The sequence below is a fragment of the Plectropomus leopardus genome, chromosome 8 (genome assembly GCF_008729295.1).
Source record: "Plectropomus leopardus isolate mb chromosome 8, YSFRI_Pleo_2.0, whole genome shotgun sequence".
NCBI lineage: Eukaryota > Metazoa > Chordata > Actinopteri > Perciformes > Serranidae > Plectropomus > Plectropomus leopardus.
Genome location: NC_056470.1, coordinates 28,389,262 through 28,410,809, shown reverse-complemented (window position 1 = coordinate 28,410,809; position 21,548 = coordinate 28,389,262). Strand labels below are relative to the sequence as shown.

The 21,548-nt window shown below is 41.3% G+C and overlaps 2 protein-coding genes across 3 annotated transcripts; one reads left to right on the top strand and one right to left on the bottom strand.

The window, feature by feature from the left end:
- Nucleotides 1-370: 370 nt before the first annotated feature.
- Nucleotides 371-9,081, top strand: wdr13 (WD repeat domain 13). Its single transcript, XM_042491714.1, has 10 exons — nucleotides 371-437; nucleotides 1,388-1,472; nucleotides 1,599-1,830; nucleotides 2,241-2,350; nucleotides 2,612-2,742; nucleotides 2,837-3,144; nucleotides 4,924-5,104; nucleotides 5,272-5,413; nucleotides 5,568-5,686; nucleotides 8,114-9,081. The coding sequence occupies exons 2-10, from the start codon at nucleotides 1,432-1,434 to the stop codon at nucleotides 8,296-8,298; spliced, it is 1,449 nt and encodes a 482-aa protein (XP_042347648.1). The 5' UTR covers nucleotides 371-437; nucleotides 1,388-1,431; the 3' UTR covers nucleotides 8,299-9,081.
- Nucleotides 9,082-15,925: 6,844 nt separating this feature from the next.
- On the bottom strand, nucleotides 15,926-20,739 carry LOC121946471 (probable G-protein coupled receptor 173). 2 transcript variants are annotated; one of them, XM_042491037.1, is made up of 2 exons: nucleotides 20,694-20,739; nucleotides 15,926-19,043 (listed from the first exon to the last, which is right to left on the bottom strand). In XM_042491037.1, exon 2 carries the CDS (start codon nucleotides 18,871-18,873, stop codon nucleotides 17,662-17,664), a length of 1,212 nt encoding a protein of 403 aa, XP_042346971.1. In that variant the 5' UTR covers nucleotides 18,874-19,043; nucleotides 20,694-20,739; the 3' UTR covers nucleotides 15,926-17,661. The 2 variants fall into 2 exon arrangements, with proteins under 2 accessions (XP_042346971.1, XP_042346970.1); XM_042491036.1 differs by lacking the exon at nucleotides 20,694-20,739 and adding an exon at nucleotides 19,124-19,183.
- Nucleotides 20,740-21,548: the final 809 nt, after the last annotated feature.

Below are 21,548 nucleotides of genomic sequence, written 5' to 3'. Positions count from 1 at the left end.
CATGTACTGTGACTTTAGATTAAGGGTCAGCCGAATGTGAATCTGAATATATATACACACATTTATGTATTTATTTATTTGTTTATTTTACAGGACTATTGACTATTTGTGGCGTGGGGGTGGTAAAAAGAATAAATTCATAATGTGTCAACATTTTACAGGGTTAAAATGTCAATAATGGCCTGTCCTGTGAAACCAGGCTGCTGTGAGTTAAGCAGTGTGTTTTCTGTTCATTATCCGATTTAAACGGGATTAGTGTCCAGTTTCAGAAAATAGTAGTAAATCTCAACACATTGGGTCAAACCATGGATGTATCATGTAACGACATGACCTGAAGCATCATCCGTCCTCGTGCAGCTCCTCATCAGTCAGTGGGCTGGTCACACCGGGTCACGTGACCTGACTGTAAGAGCAGCGATGGAGAAAAGCTAAGGAAGGTGAGCCGTTTTCACATCTATTTCTCCCTGTTTCTGTGCTGTATTATCACAATGCAGTACCCCAAACTCTACATAAACCTGCGAACTGATAAACCCTATATGCACACTGACGAATAAATGAAAAACGGATATTTTTATGCGAAATGATGTTGTCGCTAACTTGCTAATTGCTAGCTAACGGCAGTTAGCTTTGCGTCGTTAGCTGTCAGGAATCACTCGTCTGCTTTTGATGCTGCTTTCTGTCCGCAGAGGAAAAATGTCCATATCTATTCTTTCCCGCTCTCCATTTGACTATTTCAATGCACTTCCAATAATTATTGTCAGTTGTTAAACGCGACGTAGCAGTACATAGTTCAATATAGCTGTGGTGCCATTAGTTTCTGCATCATCACCTGATTCAATGCTGTGGATGGCAGGGTTGAGGGGATACCTAATTTATGTTAATGTAACACTCATTTCAGCAAAGCTACTCTCTCATATAGTGACATAACATGTAAAATTTACCACGCAAGGCGAGGCAGATTTATTTGTATAGCACATTTTATACCCAGAGGCAGCCCAGAGTGCTTTACAGATTAATCAAGTCAAAATTCATTGTAGCCCAATAACAAACAATGTCCCAAAGACCTTTACAAAAAGGATTTCTAAAGTCCAGTCCTCAGAGGGCGTTATAACATACAACATCCCTCTGTCCTTGGACCCTCATCGCGAATGAGAAAAACACCCACCCCCCCCCAAAAAAAACCTTAAACAGGGGGAAAATGGTAGAAACCTCAGGAAGAGCAACTGAGGAGTGATCCCCTTTCTAGCACTGGCAGATGTGCAATAGATGTCAAGTGTACAGAACAGATCAACATGAAAAATTACATTAATCCACATGCCAAAAACTCACAAGGATTATCTAGTTAAAATAGCTAAAAATGTGAATTGGGTGTTGTGTGTTTTGACAGGAATCTGCCCTGGCAGTGGATTCTTTACCCAGAGTGCTTGTGGAATGGCAGCAGTTTGGCAGCAGGTTTTGGCAGTGGACGCAAGGTGAGACTCAATAATGCCGCAGGCCTTTAATAGTCCAAACTGATGAAGAAGCTATTCAGACGTGTAATTGCTTATGGATCACTTGTGAGTTATTATGTGTGCTGTGTGACTTCTCTCCCTCCCCAGGTACAATGCTTACCGCACGCCTACGTTCCCACAGTTCCGAACTCAGTACATCCGCAGACGCAGCCAGCTGCTCAGAGAGAACGCCAAGTGTGGCTTTGAACCGGGGCTGCGCAGGCAGTACCTGAGGCTGCGCAGTCAGCTGCTGGCCCTGCGCTACGGGCCCCTGTCTGAGCAGAGCAGCTTCAGGGCCAGCAGTGTGCGCAGCTCCCGCACCACACTGGACCGCATGGAGGTCAGACCCAAAGAAACAGGAAGGGCAGGGGAAGTTGAAAAGAAAGAATATGAGGGGCGTGTTTGTACTAATTTGGAAAGTGAGATATAAAAATATCTGAGAGTTGGAATGAAAATATAGGATGCAACATATGAGAGCCATCTGGAGGGTTAGACCTTGGTTTTCATCAGTCAGCAGCATAGCCAAGCAACACTTTGGTTGCCCATACATATTAAACTGAGCAGCTTGGTTGAAATGGCTGGCATCGCCCATGCTTATTGGCAATATCATTAACTTAAAAATGCATGGTAATGTGATTATGTTTTCATGAATTATTGATCTTTTTATGGTTAGCTGTGGTCTTTACACTCACTCCTATGAGGTTCTGTCTCTCCCTACGGCTCCCCTCCCTCTCCTCTGCTCTCGGACAGGACTTTGAGGAGGACCCCCGCGCCCAAGGGGCTCGTGGTCACCGCCGGTCCGTCAGCAGAGGCTCCTACCAGCTACAGGCCCAGATGAACAGAGCCGTCTATGATGAGAGGTATTCAGAAGAACGCCACACACAAAGATCCTCAACTTGCTTTCAGCTTCTTGTCTCATCGCCTTGAGCAATTGAATTCTCTTTGATTTATTTTCCCTTTGAGCTGCTGTGTTTTGTTGGATTTGCTGGCTGTAATTTCTGGTTTGGTTGCACTGAGTAATGATCAGATCTCTCATATTGAGTTGTCAGCTGTGGGCAGGGGTTGTGAGGTGTGTTGTATTGATTATATGCTTACATGGTGGTTTTTATTTCTGGCGGCAGGCCTCCGGGCAGTTTGGTGCCCACCTCAGTGGCAGAGGCCAGTCGTGCTATGGCAGGAGACACAACGCTGAGTGAAAATTATGCTTTTGCTGGCATGCACCACATATTTGACCAACATGTAGACTCTGCCGGTGAGTACATCGTTTTTAATATATGTATATATCTTTTTATATACATTCAGCTTCATCATTTATTTCACTATGTCTTTGTCTCCTTGTTCTTTAGTCCCACGGTTGCAGTTTGCCAATGATGACAAGCACCTCCTTGCTTGCTGCTCCCTGGACGGCACCCTGTCCATCATGACTTTGTCCCCGTCTCCTCCCAGTGTGAAGGTGACCCTGAAAGGTCACGGAGGTCCCGTCACAGACTTTGCTTGGTCCCTGAGCAATGACATCATCGTGTCGACGTCACTGGATGGGACTCTGCGTATCTGGAACACGGAGGATGGTCGGTGCATCCGCGAAGTCAGAGATCCAGAATCCAGCGAGTTGCTCTGCTGCACCTTCCAGCCCATGAATAACAACCTGACTGTGGTGAGTCACATTTGACACTTTTTTTTTTAAGATTACTTTCTGGGCTTTTTTGCCTTTATTGTGAAAGGACAGGTATAGCGTAAAAGGGATAGAGAGAGGGGATGACATACAGCAAAGGGCCATGGGTTGGGATCAAACCTGCAGCCGCTGCAGGAAGGATGTGGCATTTGTACATGGGCCACCTGACCCCATATGAGACATTTTATCATTTTTACATTTTCTAATACCAATTCATTGGTGCCATAAAAACCTGAGCAAGGGAACAGTACTCAGTTATTGCTAATAACATTGAAAACCAACCAAGAAAGAACTTAATAAAATATCCAAAATATCTCTCTTGTCATGCATTTGACAGCTGTTTTACTGCAACAATTTCACTGTTTGCTTGATACTTGAAGACACAGTCCAATTTTTTGACATGTGGTTTTCAGAAATTTGGAAAGATATTCATGTTATGTCAATTTTGCTCTTCTCTAGTCTCAATATACCCATGAATCAACACCAAATCCATAAGTCAACTTTTGCAGCTTATATTTCCTCTTTAAATTGTATTCAAATAACTGTAAATTAGTTCATTCCCTTGCATGTTATTTTACTCAATACATTGTCCTTTATTGTGAGTGAACTATTAAGTATGCAGAGGAAAAAACTCTCTGTAATATTTTTTCATCTCATTCCTAATAACTGCATGAATATTTACATCGGGCATACAGTGATTAAAATTTTAGACTTGATTGTCATATTTTGTTAAAAACAAAAGTGCTTAATGTCCTGGATCATTTTGTTTTTACTCAGTGGCAAATACTTTAAGTGATGAGCAGAATGTAAAATGAAAGCAGAGTCGTGCACAGCAGTGTCCATTTCCGCCTCATTAAATGTAACATGAGTGAGATGGATATTTGTTTTTAACCGACAGTCTGTACCATCAACAAGCAGCAACATTATGAGAGGAAGAAATGTGGATTTTTTAATTTATTTTTTGGTCCGGACTGTCTGCCAGAGCAGACATGTATTGGTCTCATCTGCCTGAATACAAGATGACAGTAGATATTTTCTGTTGGATTACACTGTGTGTCGAATTAGACCTAAAAAAATATACATATTTTTACCGTTGCTGGTTTTCACTCGTCTAACTGTGCCCGGGGTTCTCACGGATCCTTAAAAAGACTTAAAGGCATTGAATTTAATAATCTCAAAATAAGGCCTTTTTAAATTGACTTATTCTTTCAAAAGTCTTTAAAATGCTCAGACATGGAAATTAAGATTTTATGGATTGTTTTTTTTTGCTGATGTTGCATTGTAAAGTCTCAAAATAATTGATAATATTGATTTTTTAAATAATTAAATAAACTGCTTTTTTTAAACCTGTCATGAAGGGAATCCAAATAGTGGATTCTCACATGCAGAATGAGAAACACATAACACTGTCCTGAAATGCCAGATATTTTCCTCTTCTGTTGGTAAAAACTAAAAAGATACTTTTATGATAATATAATTTGTTCATTGTCTTCCATGTGGTCCACTCTAAAAAAGGGTTATTTTTCTGATGTAGATAATTTAACATTTCCTTTTCAAAAGTGATGTTTTATGTGACAGTAGACATTTGGGCAAAATAAAATTGTCCCCTTGTCTTAAAAAACCTTAAATCTGCCTTGCCTTAAACTGCATGAACCCTGACTGTACCAGCAGAATCGCTGCAGCTTGTGCTATTCCCTGTCAGTTTATTGGTGCTGCCTTGCGGAAATAATGAAGGTCCTCGCTCCGGCTTCTGTGTTGCAGGTGGGAAACAGCAAGCACCACCTGCAGGTGGTGAACATCTCCACTGGGAAGAAGGTGAAGGGGGGCTCCAGTAAGCTGACAGGCCGCGTGCTGTCTCTCTCCTTTGATGCTCCAGGGAGGATCCTTTGGGCGGGTGATGACAGGGGGAGCATCTTCTCCTTCCTGTTTGACATGGCCACAGGTACGCTCACAAATTTCCATTTTGGCAGAGAGAGAGAGGGCAAAGTGTGCCATGACTGAGTCCCAAATTCTAATGACTTTTTGAATCATGCACTGAATGTTGTCTCTGGTTGAGAGGATTGATGTGTCTCTGCCGGTCTCTGCTGTTTCTGCCTGCCCCCCCTGCAGGGAAGCTGACCAAAGCCAAGCGTCTGGTGGTGAGTGAAGGCAGCTCCATCTGCAGCATATCTGCTCGGTCCTGGATTAGCCGAGAGGCCAGAGACCCCTCCCTGCTGGTCAACGCCTGTGTCAATAAGCTGCTGCTGTACAGGTCAGTCTGTAAGGGCAAATCACTGTTTATTAATGAGCAGTTTTGTCTCCGCTGTGCCTAGATACAATTCAAAGCATTCTTCATTGGTGTAGCATGTATGTGAAGACGTATTTACATTGAATCTGATTAGTATTTGCCGCCTTTATGTTGGCAGGGTGGTTGACAATGATGGCACACTACAGCTGAAGAGAAGCTTCCCCATCCAGCACGGCTCGCAGCACGTTCACAGCATCTTCTGCCCCCTCATGTCTTTCAGACAGGGGGCCTGTGTGGGTAAGAAGTCTCTCAGTATTCCTGCTCTGATATTTATATAGAAAATCTGACCACAGTTCAGTGTTTGCATCGAGCTTTATCGTGTTTAAAAATACATATGCAAAAAATAGCATAGAGCTGCCTTTTGGATTAGGAGAAAATTCTAAAATAGCAATTAATAACCTCGGTTTTAGCTTGTATGTATTGTCTTAGTAAAGTTCATCTGCCAGTATAGTATCTCAGGAGGATATAATGAACTGAAGTGACACAGCCTGTTGTTTGCGTGAGTAATAGTTGACCCTGCTTTCCCTCAGAGCGTCACCTGAGCTGACTCTCTGCACCTTTAATTTCCTAACAATCAACAGTTCTTTTGAGGCTTGTCAGTGTTTAAATTATCAGGTTTGTGTCTCCAATTAACAGAAGCCTCTCACTCATAGAAATGCCCTCCAGAGACTTCTTTTAAAGTGCTTTTAAGTTTTTTGCTTAAACATAAATCATTATGACATAAACATTGATTGCACAATGTATTGGCCATAGAACTATTTAGAGTCACCAAATAATCTAACCTTTTTGGTGTGTGGTAATGTATTTCAGTTCTTTTTAACAATTTTCCAAGAATAAATATCATCAAGGTGTTAAATTAAAAGGAAAAAAATAGAGAAAGTGTAGGCTTAAGTTTAAGATTATCATACCTACCCATTTTACTTAGCATTTTTTCATTATTTACTACTAAGTTCAAGTTATACAAATAAAATAAAACAACTATTAAAAACAGAGAGCCCAAAAACAGAAACAATAACAAAATTCCCAAATATTTCATACAAAATATATATTATATATACTTATATATTAATATTTTATTATGTATTTCCATGTCTACCTTCATATTTTTTAAACATTTCTTTAAATTTGCAAAATCCATGTCATTGGGTTTTGGGAGGAAGCCAAAATACCCAGAAAAAAAGCCACACATGAATAAGACTAAACAAGTTGAATTAAGGCCTCCAGTTTCAACGAAAAAGGGAGCAGTAGAGACCAAGGAAGACTCGGCAATCAGTCAACCGGGTGTGTGTCCCCTTTTCCCCCCATCAGGGGATCAGTACTCAATGTGATTATTACTGACTTCAGACCGTGGTGCTGACCTAATCTCGCTTTAGTTTTGGACGACACACAGTCTTACAGAGATAATATCAACAAAAGAACGTCAGCCTTGATCTATTCTGGCTAACAATAATTAATGTGATATTAAAAAAATATCACTACCTAACCTTTTCCAAATCTTTTCAACATTGAAACAGTATTAAGGAGGAAGTAAACCTGTTTGACCTTGTTGATCTGACATTAGAGTAATTCCTATTGATGTTGATAAGCTATACATTAGCTAGCTAACGTTTTGCTATCATTAGCTTATTTAAGATGTGACTATAATGTTTTATGTCTGTGAAGACTGTGACACCCCCAAAGCCACATCTTCAAAATTCGGTTTTCTTTTCAGGATTTTCACTAGCTCATAGCATATTTAAGTACATCAGGAAAGGAGAAGGTGACCGAGGTTCTGCCAGAGATTGCACAGTTGTTATTGGAGCTCAAATACGATCTCCTGTGAAAATGAAGGCGTGATTTATGGCACAAAACAAGGCTTTCAACCATTTCACAACCAAAACAAGAAGAGGATAGCACTTTAGTTGTCTGAGAGTTGAAGGTAATCTCCTGCTTGAAACATAAAGGCTGTTTTAAGTATACGAGGGGTGCTGCCCTCTGGAAGTGTGACACTTATCATCGGTCATAGACTTCTTTGGAGATTCCTTCGACAGTCGACAGGCTTTTTTTATGTCAGTGTTCAATGCACTTCTGGTTTGGTCGCCAGATTTAGCTGCGGAGTGAGCGCTCTTAGCTTTTGAGCTGCTCTTCTATACAGCGCCTGCAGAGTCAGACCCAAGGTGAGCCTGAGTGAGACGGAGGCAGATGCACGCTCAGATTCTGAGATATTTTGCCTTGTGATTAGAAAGTGAATTTACAGCTCACAGCAGCTTAATACGAAACATTATCTGGTGTTTGATTTATATGTAGCGTGGGTAAAAAAGTGCTGCACATTTCTGATCTGTTGTTAGCATTGTTAGCAAGTATTGGCTTGGAGAGCTAAATTGGCTTTTTAACTATATTAGGTGAATGTTGTTGACAGCCTTAAGAATCCTGCTGAACCCCATTCAAACTTTCAAAATCTAAAAGAAAAAAAAAATTAATAGTTGATTATTTGTATTTAAAAGCCAAATCCGTATTTACTGACATAATTCTGAGTCGGGTACAGTGGTAGTATATCCCAATATTGTTTGTAGGCAGTGTTAGGTATTAAGATGCCTGTTTGCAATCCAGAATGAGTTGTAAGAATAAGCCATCCATCATTTATTTATCTAAATCCGTGATCTTCCGATTTTTCCTCTGGCACAGTGACTGGCAGCGAGGATGCCTGCGTCTACTTCTTCGACGTCGAACGCAACACCAAGGCGATAGTGAACAAGCTACAGGGTCACGGGGGACCAGTGCTGGACGTCAGCTTCAACTGTGACGAGAGTTTACTGGCATCCGCAGATTCCACCGGCATGGTCATCATCTGGAGGCGGGAGCAAAAGTGACTAATTCACCAATTAAAATGCTTCCATCCAGCTGCCGCTCTTTAACCGTCCAATAACGAGTCTGTAGATTTTCACTGGAATGTAACAGGCTGCATTAAACGTTAAATGATAACTCAAGTGCAATCAGATAGAACACCGTGCTGTGTAGGTGGTAGGGATGTCTTAGAAATTCAAGAGATTGGGGGTTGGGTTGTGTGTGTGTGTGTGTGTGTGTGTGTGTGTGTGTGTGTGTTTCAGTACTCCTACAGCTGCGGCTGAGAAATTGCTTTTCAACAAAGAAAGAAAGAAAGAGCACTACTCCCATGCATGTGTCATGGCTTACCTCTGACTCGTACGGATATGACTGAATTCATGTAAAGAGGATACAGCGTAATCTTCCAGAGAGAACAGGTCCAACACTTTGTATCACACTGACAGCCCCTCTGGCTTAGATCTAGTACACTATTTATGTAACTGTTACTCAAGCGGTGTAATCAAGTGTAGTAAAATAACGCCTTTATTTGCTTTCAGTTCCGCAATTGCCTGTTTGCATTTGAGACCATGTGCATGGCATTCAACTCCGAATCAGTCTGTGGGCATATTCAATTGATCTTCACAAAAACAAACAAGTGTGTTTTTAAGTATGTGTTTGTACTTATCTGTGTGTCTGTGTCAGTGTGTGTGTGTGTGTGTGTGTGTGTGTGTGTGTGTGTGCGTGCGTGTGTGTGTGTACTCAGTTCATGCTGGTTGCAGATTCATATAATTTATTTAACGCACATACAGAATAAACTACTGTAACTGTCAGAAGTCTTTGCCTTTTTTTTCACGAAATATATTTGAAACAATAGATTTTAACAAATGGAAATAATAACAGCTTAATAATGAAGTATGGTGGCCAGAATTACAGTGTAGGAGAGTGTTAGTCACTGTGTGGGTCTGCAAGATCTACACAGGGTCCCCCCTACATCAGTGACTGCTGTTGCATTTGGATCCATCTATATTGTGTTATGGCGTAAGATATTGTTTGGGGATTTTGGTTTTAACGTTGTAAAAGAGCTTAAATGTCTTCTTATGGTCTTAAAGGATTTAAGATTCAATAATATAATAAGATAATAATATCTTGTTGTGCTCTAGCCTTTTGGTCCAAAACTTCAAATAATATTGCTAATATTGGGTATTGCTCAAAAAACAAACATACCAGTATAAATACCATAACCTTTAAAGTGATAACAATACCAATAGAGCAGTGGTTCCCAAATGGTCCAGTCATGGGGCCCAGATTTCTCCTTAGTCATTAGTTGAAGATTCACACATTATAAATTGCCATAATTTTATTTCATAAAATGTAAACAACGTGTTGGCATAGAATGCAAAGAAACAAAACAGTAAACAATAACAGTAAAGTAACAGTAACAGTAGAGAATACACATAAGTGGTACTTCAGAATAAAAAATCTCTGCCACAAATTCACTCTGTTTCAAAATAAAGAGTCACTTGCAGTACATTCAGAGTAGACCTGCAACCAACCAGTTGGAAACAACTGCAACAGAATACTTAATTTGATATCTTTTTTTTCCTACTTCATTCGATACCTATCTTATGAATGGAAGCTCTCGGTTGCATGAGACGCCACCAGGTGCCACAAGCATGTGATATAGCCATATGTTCAGGCTGGTTACATCTTGGCATGTTGAACTACCAACTCTGTTGAATACACTGTGCTAGATGTTACCAAATAACAGACTCTTTGGGCTGTAGCTGCTCTAGTAGAGGTTCATTTACACATCGGGAGAGGTGTTGCACCAGATTTTGGGTCCAATGCATGTACAGTTTCTGTGGGCCCCCAGCCTTCCTCTCTTGATCCATGTCTTTCTTACACACAGTGGCGACTGGTCATTAGGGGTCCATGCAAACAAATCATATTATTATTAATGCTCAAATATTATTATTTACCATAATTTATCAGCTATGATTACAAAACATCATCCCAATTTGCGTGTCATTCCTGTTCGTATGTTTTAAATACTCAAAATACGATTCAGAGTCAATTTTCGTTCGTGTTTATTGGTCCCTGTTCATCTTTGCGTCCGCAGTAGAGCTACGGCGGCCGTGGGGTAAATGTGGGGGTAGCAATACGCATGCTCGGAGTGTATGGCGTCATCTGAGATTTCAGAGTTGATTGGCTAATATTTCAGAGCGGAAACGGTGATTGGTTGTCTGTCTGTTGTCTCGCGCTGTTGCCGGTAGCTGTGAACTTTAGCTCAAGAAGCGAGATTCGTTAACCGGTAAAAATGAATGAAGCGGGTTTCTTACCGGAGCACAGGTTTGAAACTCTTTATTTACAGAAAGAGTCGGACTTTTAGCACCTGGGGGGCCACCTAAGGGATATTGTCCTTACTCAAACTGCTGGTAAAACAAATCGTGGATTTAACGCGGAGTGGTTTTCGGAGAAAAGGTGGCTAACTGTTAGCTTCGAAGGGATGTTTTCCGTGGAGATGGCATCTGGTCCAGGACGAGTTTCGAAGATTTTAAACGTCTTTCTGAGGGGATTTAGAAACATGAAAGCAGCGGGAGTCCCCTGGACAATGCCGTGAATGTCGCAGCCCAAATTGACAGTGCAATACATAACAGACAGGTGGAGAACAGGTACATGCGGATCATAACACTGTGTGGAAAATGTGAAACAGCGCTGCGATGAGTCTGCGGACTCTGGAAAGGATTATTCAGATGCATTTTTGCGACAATATGTGAAGGCAATAGCACTTTGACGCTCAGGCCATCTTTAAAGGGACATCCAGCAATATACAAAATGAACTGTGTACAAAGTGTACAGGGAGGACATTGCCAACCAAGTGGAGGAGACGTCATTTGTCACCATACAGGCAAATGAAACAACTGCTTTGGTGAGTAAAAGCATATTTCATTTCACAATGGCTTTTTTACTTGATTGATTGATGGTGACCAGTTTCACTTTGTGCTTATCTTAAAGAGGTTCTCAATAGACAGATTTCTGTATGTCTGGTTCTGGCCCTCAGTGGTGTTGAGCTTTTTGCTGTTTGCTTTTATAGCCATGTAAGGTTATTTGTGTTGAGCTCATTTGTGTTGGTTAAAGACGATGGAATATTGCATTCTTAATTAAGGTGTGTTGCAGTAGTAACTTGTGTAATTTCCGTCGCTTTCTCTCTCTCTCCCTCCTTAAAGGTATGTGCCACTCTGCACTCTCTCCTTAGAAGTGTTTAGTTGAGCCATGCATGTTAAAAATGAAATGATTGAGAAAGAAAAAACAGTAGTGAGAGTATTGTACACATAAAAACGCCACTGCTTACACACCTTTAGATTTTTTTTTAGCTTGTTTGCTTCCTTTCCTTTCTTTATTTTTTTGGACCCTGATTTCCCTTTTTTAGGGGGAAAGACATAACAGTGTTGAGCTTTGGCAGGTTAAGTGTCACTCACTGGACTTTAGCTGTATTTAGAAACCATTTTTTGACTTTAACAGGTGAGAGGGACCTAGGAGAGTTTCCACTATGTTTTAATACAAACTTTAGTCTTTCAAACCATTTATTCAGCCAATTTTAATTTAGTTATGGCACAAACTACCTAGAAATAAAAAATGGAAAGTAAAACCAAACCTTTTATTCAAGGCACAAAGACCCCCCCCCATCATTCCCACTTTTCACTCCACTATGACACCCCTGCACATCTCAATAAACCATTGGATGCTTGCTGTGATTGGCTGCAAGAAAACCATCTTGGTACATCTTGGGGTCTTGGTACAAAATCAATAGAAAGCAGGAATCATTTGACTGGAGAAGTTTCGATACTGAGTTAATTCTGTGGATAAAGGTATTGAGTACGATCGCTCCTGTTGGGCCCACCCCTAATGGACGGCAATGTCGTCTGTCTGATGGTTCACCACTTTGGTCCAGTCTGAAATATTTTGGGACTGTTGGATGTATTGGCATGAATCTTTTACAGACATGCATGTTCTTCTGAAGATGAGTCCCACTGACTTTGGTGATCATTCTGACTTTCCATCTAGTGAATTTTATTGGCTTTTCAGTGTTTCTCTACCAAATGGTTATAATCATTGATTGACTGATCTCTTTACTTTGATTTTTGTAGCTGAAGTTCTACAGCATGTTGTTTGTGTGAGTAATATTCACCTCGCTGTACCTCAGAGGTTTACCTTATTTGACTGTCCTCACTTTTTAATTCCTGACATCAACAGTTCATTTCATTTAAGGCTTGTCAGTGTTTAAATTATCAGGTTTGCGTCTCCAGTTAACTAAGGCATCACACTCATAAAAATACCCTTGAGCGTCTTTAATTAGGGAAAAGTTTTTTCACTGTGTCACTGAGGTTTTGCAAAAAAAAAAAAAACACATGCGTGGTCCCCAAAGGATGAATCTCTCTCATTTTAGTGAAACCCTCACTTTTCATCCAGTACTACCTCAAGGTTCACATTTATGGTTTTGCACGGAACATCTTAGTCAAACATCAGGTCCAATTTTCAGTTTGTCCAATACTTTAATTTATGAATTAATACTTGCAAAATCAATGATGTTCACATTAACCTCAATTGTACTTTGTGTTTAGTGTTAATTACAATACTTAAATGCTGAACTAAGATGGTGAACATGGTAAACATTCCTGATAAACATCAGCATGTTAGGTCACTGTGAGGCTTGTGGTGAGGGTGTTAGTTTGTTAAGATCAATGCTGAGGTATTTGGTCAAATATATGATAATACTTGATTTTGTTGACATTACCAAGGTGTAGCCAGTTGCAGGTACACTGTGCAGACTAGCTGAGCTTTTTCGACCTTTTCAGATTGTGATCCCTTAAAGTAACGTCAGTTTGTTACCCCTCTTGCTCATAGAGTGGATATCAGTTGTGAGCAGTTTAACCATAGGGTAATATTAACTTTTCAAATATTGTGTGTGTGTATATATATGTGTGTATATAATTTTGTTTAGCAGACGTCTGGTGACCCCTCAGATATTTATTGAAACCCTTTGATGGGTCCTGACCCCCAGTTTGAGAACCACAAAGACAGATCACCGTTGGAGAAATGTCTATTTTCTAGGCCTAGAGATGCTATAAAAATGATACAATAAAATTGCCTTGTCAGACTAATGAATTGTGACGATCTCACACCATTTGCATCAACTTAATGTAGAAGAAAGACAAATAATTAACAAAAAATTGTGGAAAGAGGTTGGAAAATGCACTTTAAGCCACAGTGTGTCCAGGAATCTGTATTTCAAACACATTATGTATGATTAATGCATAAATGCAGCATCTTCCGACTTCAAATTGTTTTCCTTTCAAGGTTGGTGAGGGTATTGTGACGTATAAATGTGGCTGTGTGGGTGCGAAAGCACAATGAATGGTTACTGTCAGGGAAGGTCAGGGCGAGGCTTTGTTTGTAACAGGCAGGAAAGGTGCTAATAAAAAAAACCTAAGGATTTCTATCCCAGAGAGCAACACAAAACTTCTCCTCTTGCGTGAACCCGAGCGCTCTGATAGGAGAACTCTGCATCCTCAGAACATACAGTGGGCGAGGATAAGTTTTCACAAATGAGTAAGACAGCCTTTGTTGTGGTGTATCTTGGAGAGAAGTGGGAAGAGAACTAAAAATAAGCGCTTCAGATGAATCTTTAACATCAGTTTTGGTGAGACACAGTCGGATACAACCTGTTAAACCTGGGACTATTTAGGGGTTGTTCTCACAGTTAATGCTGATCACTATGGAAACATCTCTTTCATCAGCTACAGTCTGAGTGCACAAATGAAGACAATGGAAATTATCTCTCATTCAAATTCAAAATATAAGCTCATTGTTTACCCAGAGAACACACTATCATACAATGGTTGGGTTTTTATTAGGCCCTAATTATGAATCAAAAATAATATTTTTGCCCCACCCTTTTCATTTGTTTTTAAAATGTCAGAATTATGTATTAGGTTGGTTGCATAAAGGTTTTGCTGTACATCTGTACAATCTGTTTGAGATAAAGTACATGAAGTATTAATGTTTCTTATCATGCAGAGGAGTTAACCATTAACAACATTTAAAACACATTATCAGCAGCGTTATGTCTTAAGATGTGTTTATTCTTCTGCTAGAGTGGGATCCAGCTACTTGTAAAATTAACTTTTTTTTTCATCCAGACATCATTCCACAAGCATATGTGAGTTTTACAGACTAAAATTTGTTTTTCTGGTCTGTTGAGCGATTGGATACTGCCTTAAACCCATTTCTCGGTTTACACAAACGATTCCACAGCTGCCTCTTGAAAAAGCCTGGCACAGAGAAACTGCTATTTTTATTGACATTATTTTACAGTCACCATTTCTGGATTTTGTGTTGTATCAAATCGCCTTTGCTATGTAGTGTGACGTGGTAAAAATACATTTCATGGTCCTGCTTTGGAGCATCAACATTAAATGCTAGAGCTTTAGGTTTGAGTATTAATGTTTTTTCTTTAGTCCACACGTCCCTTTGTCTGTTTTCATATCAGACAAATACATTTGTTTTAGGCTTCATTTTTGTAAAGCAAGACTTTTGGAAGTAGAAATGCATTCGTCCTCTTGCAAATTAAAATTTGAATTCATGAGAAATATAATGCAAACTGGCTAAGTTCAGTACAGCCACACGTTTTGCTGCTACAGCCTCACTTGGTCTGGTATGACCAGTAGCTTATGGTGGCTAATGCTTGCTAAATTTAGATGTATTGCTGTATAACATATTGTAATACCGCTCAGTCATGTTCTTGAGTTTATGGCTCTTCTCTGTTTGTGCTACATTTTATATTATCCTGTTATTTTCATTTATAGCCATCCTGCGGCTGCTGGTTAGCAGACGTTACATACCAATAGTCTTTAAGTTTTATTGCCAGAAATTAATGGAACACCTCACTAAAAAATCAAAAATACACATTTTTCCAGCTACCTGTAGTGCTATTTATTTTCAAGTTTCCGAGTCTTGGAGATATTGGCTTTAGAGATGTCTGCCTTCTCTCAAGCCCAGTCGCTGACGAAAATTTTGGCATTGTACATTTAGGCAAACAACATATATATTAAATTTGTACATTAATTGTGATAATGTTGCCAAAGAGACATACTGTAGTTCCGATCTACAGATCTAGACTGATAAATAACACTACAAGTAAGAGGAAAAATATGTATTTTTGATTTTAGGATGAACTGCCCCTTTAAGTATATCCAACCTCTATGTTTTGTTCCAACATAGATGTTCACTTTAAGCCTTGTATAACAACTCTAAATCGCTCTGACCACTCCATTTTTGTGTGTGTGTATTTATACACCTGTCTCCACAGATTTGAAAGGTTGGCACTTGGTTGGTAAGAAATCACAGATCCTTTTGACTTTACCGCGGTTGTTGGTCAGTGTTCAGTGGAGAGGAAAGTGTCAAGTTGACTTTTTCATTTCATGCAGTCAAGTGTACAAAGCTCGACTGATTTGTCACAAATTGTACCCATTTTTTTCCACTGGAACTTAAATGCACAGAGGATGTAATTTGCGCTACATGTACTGTAAAGTGGTCTATATCCTGTTAGGTGTTCTCCACAGGGGTCCAGCCGTGTCAACATCCAGGCAGGCCAGAACTCAAAATGCATCAAAAGTAGAGTCTTTATTGATGAGTGGGCAAAAGAACCACCTCAGTTAAACTGTACAGTTACAGAATATCATCTCGCGAAGGAATGCCAGACGTAAAAATTATGGACCTCAGTTCCCGTTCGTCTTCTCATATCAACATCTGTACAAGTTGTAATCCCCAGTCTTGAATCTATGAAATGCAGTGGAATGCATGCTAATACAGTATGCTGTGCAAGTGTCCACATTTAGAAAAATTGACTGCACAAATATATCTATTCCTAACATACTGTAGGTCTGACATTTGTATTACATGAATCTTAATTTGGAGAGACAACTTCATGTAGTCTAAGCCGGTTTCCACACACCAAAAACATCTCAGGAGTCAGCCTTTGATTTTGTGTGATCCAAGACTCCCAAATGGTGACATTTATGTCAGGGTGGGGAATATAAGAGGGCCTGGTAACATTCAAGTTTCCTTCATATTAAGTGCCACTTCATTTCTTCTTTTTTTTGTATTCTGGAGAGAGCATAACAGTACTTTTAAAACATTCCCAAGATCATCATTTGCAAATAAATGTTCATTTGCTAATGATTTTTTTTTTTTAAACGACGTAATTTACATCATCATTCAAGTCATTAAAATCCTCCGGCCTGTTTGCAATGCACAAGTGTTGTTTTCTAATTATTCTGTCCCCCTTTTTCATAATCCATCCGCACTTCACATTTGCTTGTACATTGAAAAAATCCGACTACATTTTACGGAAATCCATTTAAAGGATACATTTCCATATGACGACTGCTCAATTTTGCATGACTCTGAGACACCAAAGATGAGGCTGCTTTCATATTTGACTCAATATTACTGGAACCTATTCTATCATCATTATTTCTCTCATCTTCCTCCCTCTCCTCTTCTGTCTACCTCTTGCACACACACATACACACAAATGCTATATAAAAACACACAAGCAGGAATATACATTCCTGTACAGTCTGTACAATATGAAATCAAGTCATATTTCAAAATAGTGTCATCTGCTTAACATGTATAGTTTACAAATAAAGGAAAAACAGGCAATTTCTTTTTTTATGATACAAAGAAACCTGACACGCCCTAAATCAAGTCCAAAAAATCAAGCATGTTGGGGGCTTCTTGGGTTCACAACAGCTATTTAAATGTATCCAAGGTTATTGGGTCCATTCGATATTTCTGCAGTCCTCCTTTTGAATTACATGAAAAGGCGTCCGGGGTGGTCTATCAATCCATTCAGACCCCTTTTGAGTTCCTTGATGTGTTTCAGAGTTAGTAACGCTCTGATCAACACTCTCTATTCACAGTCCGCAGCACATTTCTTCAAGGATTTCAACCCTCCGTGTGTCTGTCTGTGCCTCGTGTGACACACAAACTCCGCTGAAAGCTCTGGGGCGTGTCCCACTGAAATAAGGCAACATTATTTTTAAAATGGCATCTGTCACACTTAGTTGGAGCGGTGATTGTTGTGATCTTTCCTACCTATTAATCATACATCAGAAAAACGGTGCGGGGCTTTTCTGTCGCCCCGCTTTTCTATCACCTCTGCACCATTCAAATATCATCAACATTCTTCAATAAAATGGCGTTGTGCCTGCATTTGTTGGCGAATATTTGATTTTGTTGTGCAAAACAACAAAACAGACACAACCAAGGTGCGTTACATCACTTCAAGTCTCCAATTCTCTCTTGAAAACCTGAAACATTCCCCTCATCGATCTCATATCTTATCACATGATGCAGTAGGCCTCGTCCTGCGGCAGGTGTTGTTTAGTCCTCCAGTAGGTGGGCAGGTGAGCTCTCAGCACTTTTCTCAGGTCCTCGTTAAGCAGGAGACAGAAGATTGGGTTGACTCCGGCTTGGGCAAAGCTCATCCACACCGTAATGGAGAGGTACCGGTGAGGGATGATGCAGGACTTGACGAACACCCTCCAGAAGCACGCCACGATGTACGGAGCCCAGAGCACCAGGAAGAGCAGGGTGATGGTGTAGAACATCCTGCCCAGCCTCCTCTCCGACCTCACCTCCTCCATCCCGAGCAGCCGCCGGTGTTGATTGTGTAAATTTTGCCTGATGCCCAACAGAGTGGGTGGCATGGGGCCCCGACCGAACCCCGCGATCCAGTTGGCTGCGGCTTGACCTGTGGCCCCGGGACCGTGGAAGGTCCAGTTCTGGCTGATGGCTGGCACCAGCTGGACGGGTTTCATCTTGCGGTGCCTGTACTCGAACAGCAGCAGCTTGGCGTAGAACCCGTGGGTGGCGAGGACCACCACGGCGAGCATGAGCATGAAGCCCAGGGTGTCGTTGGTCTTCAGGTAGCGGTGTTCAAAAATGCACTGATCCTCATCACGGATGAACTTGTACGTCCCCACATCGAAGACGGGCGGGAACGCCATTGCAACAGCCAAAGTCCACACCATGCAGATGATGGCGGCGCAGGTCCAGATGGTCATGCGCTTGGCGTAGAATCGGTGGTGGGCGATGGCAAGGTAGCGGGTGACGGCCACGCAAAACAGCATGAAGGCAGCATGAAAACAAAACAGCACGGCCATGAACGCCACAACTTTACAACTCAAGGCGCTGTAAGTCCAGGCCGAGCTGTTGTGGACGGAAACTAGCACGAAGGGGAAGCAGGCGGCGGAGCGGACTGCATCAGCCAGGCACAGGTCCAGGAGAAAGAAGTAGGGGGCCTTGTGAAGTGTCCTGTCTCTTAGGACCAGCAGGGAGACCAAGAGGTTGCCCACGAGGCTGACACAGATGATCAAACCCAAGAAGACCAGCTTAAAGTAGGCGGACACATCTGTGGCAGAGATTCCTCCACTGTTGCTGCTGCCGTCACTGCTGCTGCTGCTGCTGCTGCCGCCTCTCGCCATTCCGCTCTGCGAAGCCAGCACAGCCAGCAAACTGCCGGGGCCGTCGATGGCAAAGCTCTGGTTAGCCATTCTATCACCTTCCGCGACAGCCCACCTGGTTCGGGGCCCCTTAATAAACACTACAGATCCTCCTACAGCCGTCGTCTCCCGCGGCTCTCTCTCGTCTTTACAAGGAGAGGCCGTGAGGATCTTTTCTACATGACAGACTCATCTTTCCTCTTTGTCCACAACCTCACCACCTGCGAAACAGAGACACATTTTTTTTTTTCTTTGAGAAAACAAGATGTCTGCTCGTTAAAGGAGTCAAACGGAAACTTACATTTAACAGCGGTGGATACAGAAGTGCTGTGTCGGGCAACACAGTGGAAATCTTTGCCTTCCTGTTTCTCTAAGGCTGGGATCAGATCAGCAGCTCTACAGCATGCCAGCTCCTTGGCTCTCTCAGTAATTACCTTGCCCGTTGCTAAGATACAACAGCTCACATACTTTGTGCAAGTGTGGGTGTTTGAGTGAATGCATGGGGCCTCGCCATTCCGCTCTGCGAGGCTGGGATCAGATCAGCAGCTCTACAGCATGCCAGCTCCTTGGCTCTCTCAGTAATTACCTTGCCCGTTGCTAAGATACAACAGCTCACATACTTTGTGCAAGTGTGGGTGTTTGAGTGAATGCATGGGGGTGTACGAGTCAAAGGGTGTAATCTGTAACATTCATAGCACATAACAAATATGGGAATATAATGGCAGCCATTTGTATTTTTAAGGCCTACGTGTGTGAATTTACCCAGTTGGATTGTATGATAATCAAAATGATTATCATACAGGCCTCAGTTACAGGAGACATGATGAAAATTAAATTAAAAAATCCAAAATGCCTCTAAAAACCCATTTACAGGCGTGAGGTGATAATAATACATAGCTGTGCTCGTCTGGGTGGGCCTTGTCTATGTAGGCCATGAAACACAATATGAAATGCTGTAACTGTGGGCTTATTTTTCCCCTCTGCCACCTTGACAAATATCATTTCACCTGATTAGATGGCTGCCATGTCAGCTAGGCCTGAAACAGACTGGAGTAACGAAAAAAAAAAACAGATGAACAGGTGTCAAAATCACCTCTGCTGTGTGTGTGTGTGTGTGTGTGTGTGTGTGTGTGTGTGTGTGTGTGTGTGTGTGTGTGTGTGTGTGTGTGTGAGGAAGAGAGAGAGAGCGAGAGATGATGATAACCTTACTTTCATCCCCCTCATCTTTTTTGGATCTCTCTCAAGGCAAAAACAAAATCCCAGTCGCTTTGTTTCACCGTTTGTCAAATCGAGAGAAAAACACATAATAAAGCCTCATGCTCGTGCTGTGCTCTCGAGCTCAAACAACACCTGTTATGCATAAATCCATCGCGAGGGGAGAGAAAAAAAATCGAATAGAGCAACATATAAGAAACATAAGACGGCGGATCTGATAATAATAATAATCAACAGCTGATCAAACAATCCGGGGTGAGAAGGGCTCGTGCCACATTTAAGAGATATGTATGTGGAAAAAAAACATCCACCGCCACCCTTTTACAGCCTCACACTGAGGCGATGTGTTCATTTGTGTGTCTGAATATCATCCGAGAAAAACAGATTTTATGTTGCATCACGTCGAAGATCCAGGAGGCTCGAACCAGACGCGATAAAAAACATATCACATATATCCAAATGATGTCAGATTTTCAATGCTTATAATAACCCACCCACAAACTTAGAGAGGAAAAAAAAAAGATCGCGCATCCCCTAAATGAATCGTCTTGGCATGTATATTGGCTAGTGGCACCAGAACAATTAGTCCACACAGACAACAGCCTCGATACGTCTCTTATTCCCATCTTTCAGTCAAAAAAAGGCGATGTATTTACCCTGAAGTGTTCATATGCAGTCTTTGTTTTGCTGTCCAGCGAAGGTGGACTACATCTTAATAGTCCACAATATAAAAAAAACCTCCTTCGTGACAGAACAGATACATTTCTGACAAATCCAGCGATTGTCACAGGGGGATTCACGTCGCCATGCGCTGTCGAGATCACGATTTGGGATATAAAAAACGAGGAAAAAGAAAAAGGAAAACAACGCGGCTGGATTAGGCGAATTATTCCTGAATAATCCCAATTATGGCTGCTTGCAAGGAGGCAGCTCGCACATTCGCGGAAACCGTCGGTTTTATTCGGAGAGGAGAGAGAGGGAGGGGTGTGAGGGGGGGTGGAGAGGCGGACCTGTGCAGTATTATGGGCCCATTTAACTTGAGAGTGATGTTTTATTCTGACCGTCTCTCTCCGGCATCATGTATGACGCTGCGCGTGTCTTTGCCCTGTGTGTGGATGGACAGCGCGAGCAGCTCAAATCTGTAAACAAACTGTGTCTTTCATCGGTCTCGTGCTACCTTGGTGACAGACTGGGACCCAAAAATGACACAGACACACACAGGCCTAACAGGGCAGCAGCAAGGAATTCTGGGTCCTCTGGTGGGATATTTGGGCCTCTTTAAAAAAAAAATTAAAAATAAGTACATAAAATGATTAAAGCAAATTTCCATGGGAACGTTAAGCTGTAGGCAATACATTAATTATTGTATTTAATAAATATATCAAGTATTGTACTATTCCATATACTATACTATGCTGTGTTAAACCAGAGGTCTTTATTATTTTTAGGCTGAGGATCCCACATCTATCTATCTATCTGTCTATCTGTCATATATATATATATATATATAT

Excerpts from the sequence above, each read along its gene's own strand:
- wdr13 (XM_042491714.1), top strand. The coding sequence starts at position 1,432 with ATGGCAGCAGTTTGGCAGCAGGTTTTGGCAGTGGACGCAAG. Across the intron at positions 2,351-2,611 it reads AGAGCCGTCTATGATGAGAG|GCCTCCGGGCAGTTTGGTGC; the intron begins GTATTCAGAAGA and ends TTCTGGCGGCAG. Across the intron at positions 3,145-4,923 it reads TGAATAACAACCTGACTGTG|GTGGGAAACAGCAAGCACCA; the intron begins GTGAGTCACATT and ends TCTGTGTTGCAG.
- LOC121946471 (XM_042491037.1), bottom strand. The coding sequence starts at position 18,873 with ATGGCTAACCAGAGCTTTGCCATCGACGGCCCCGGCAGTTTGCTGGCT.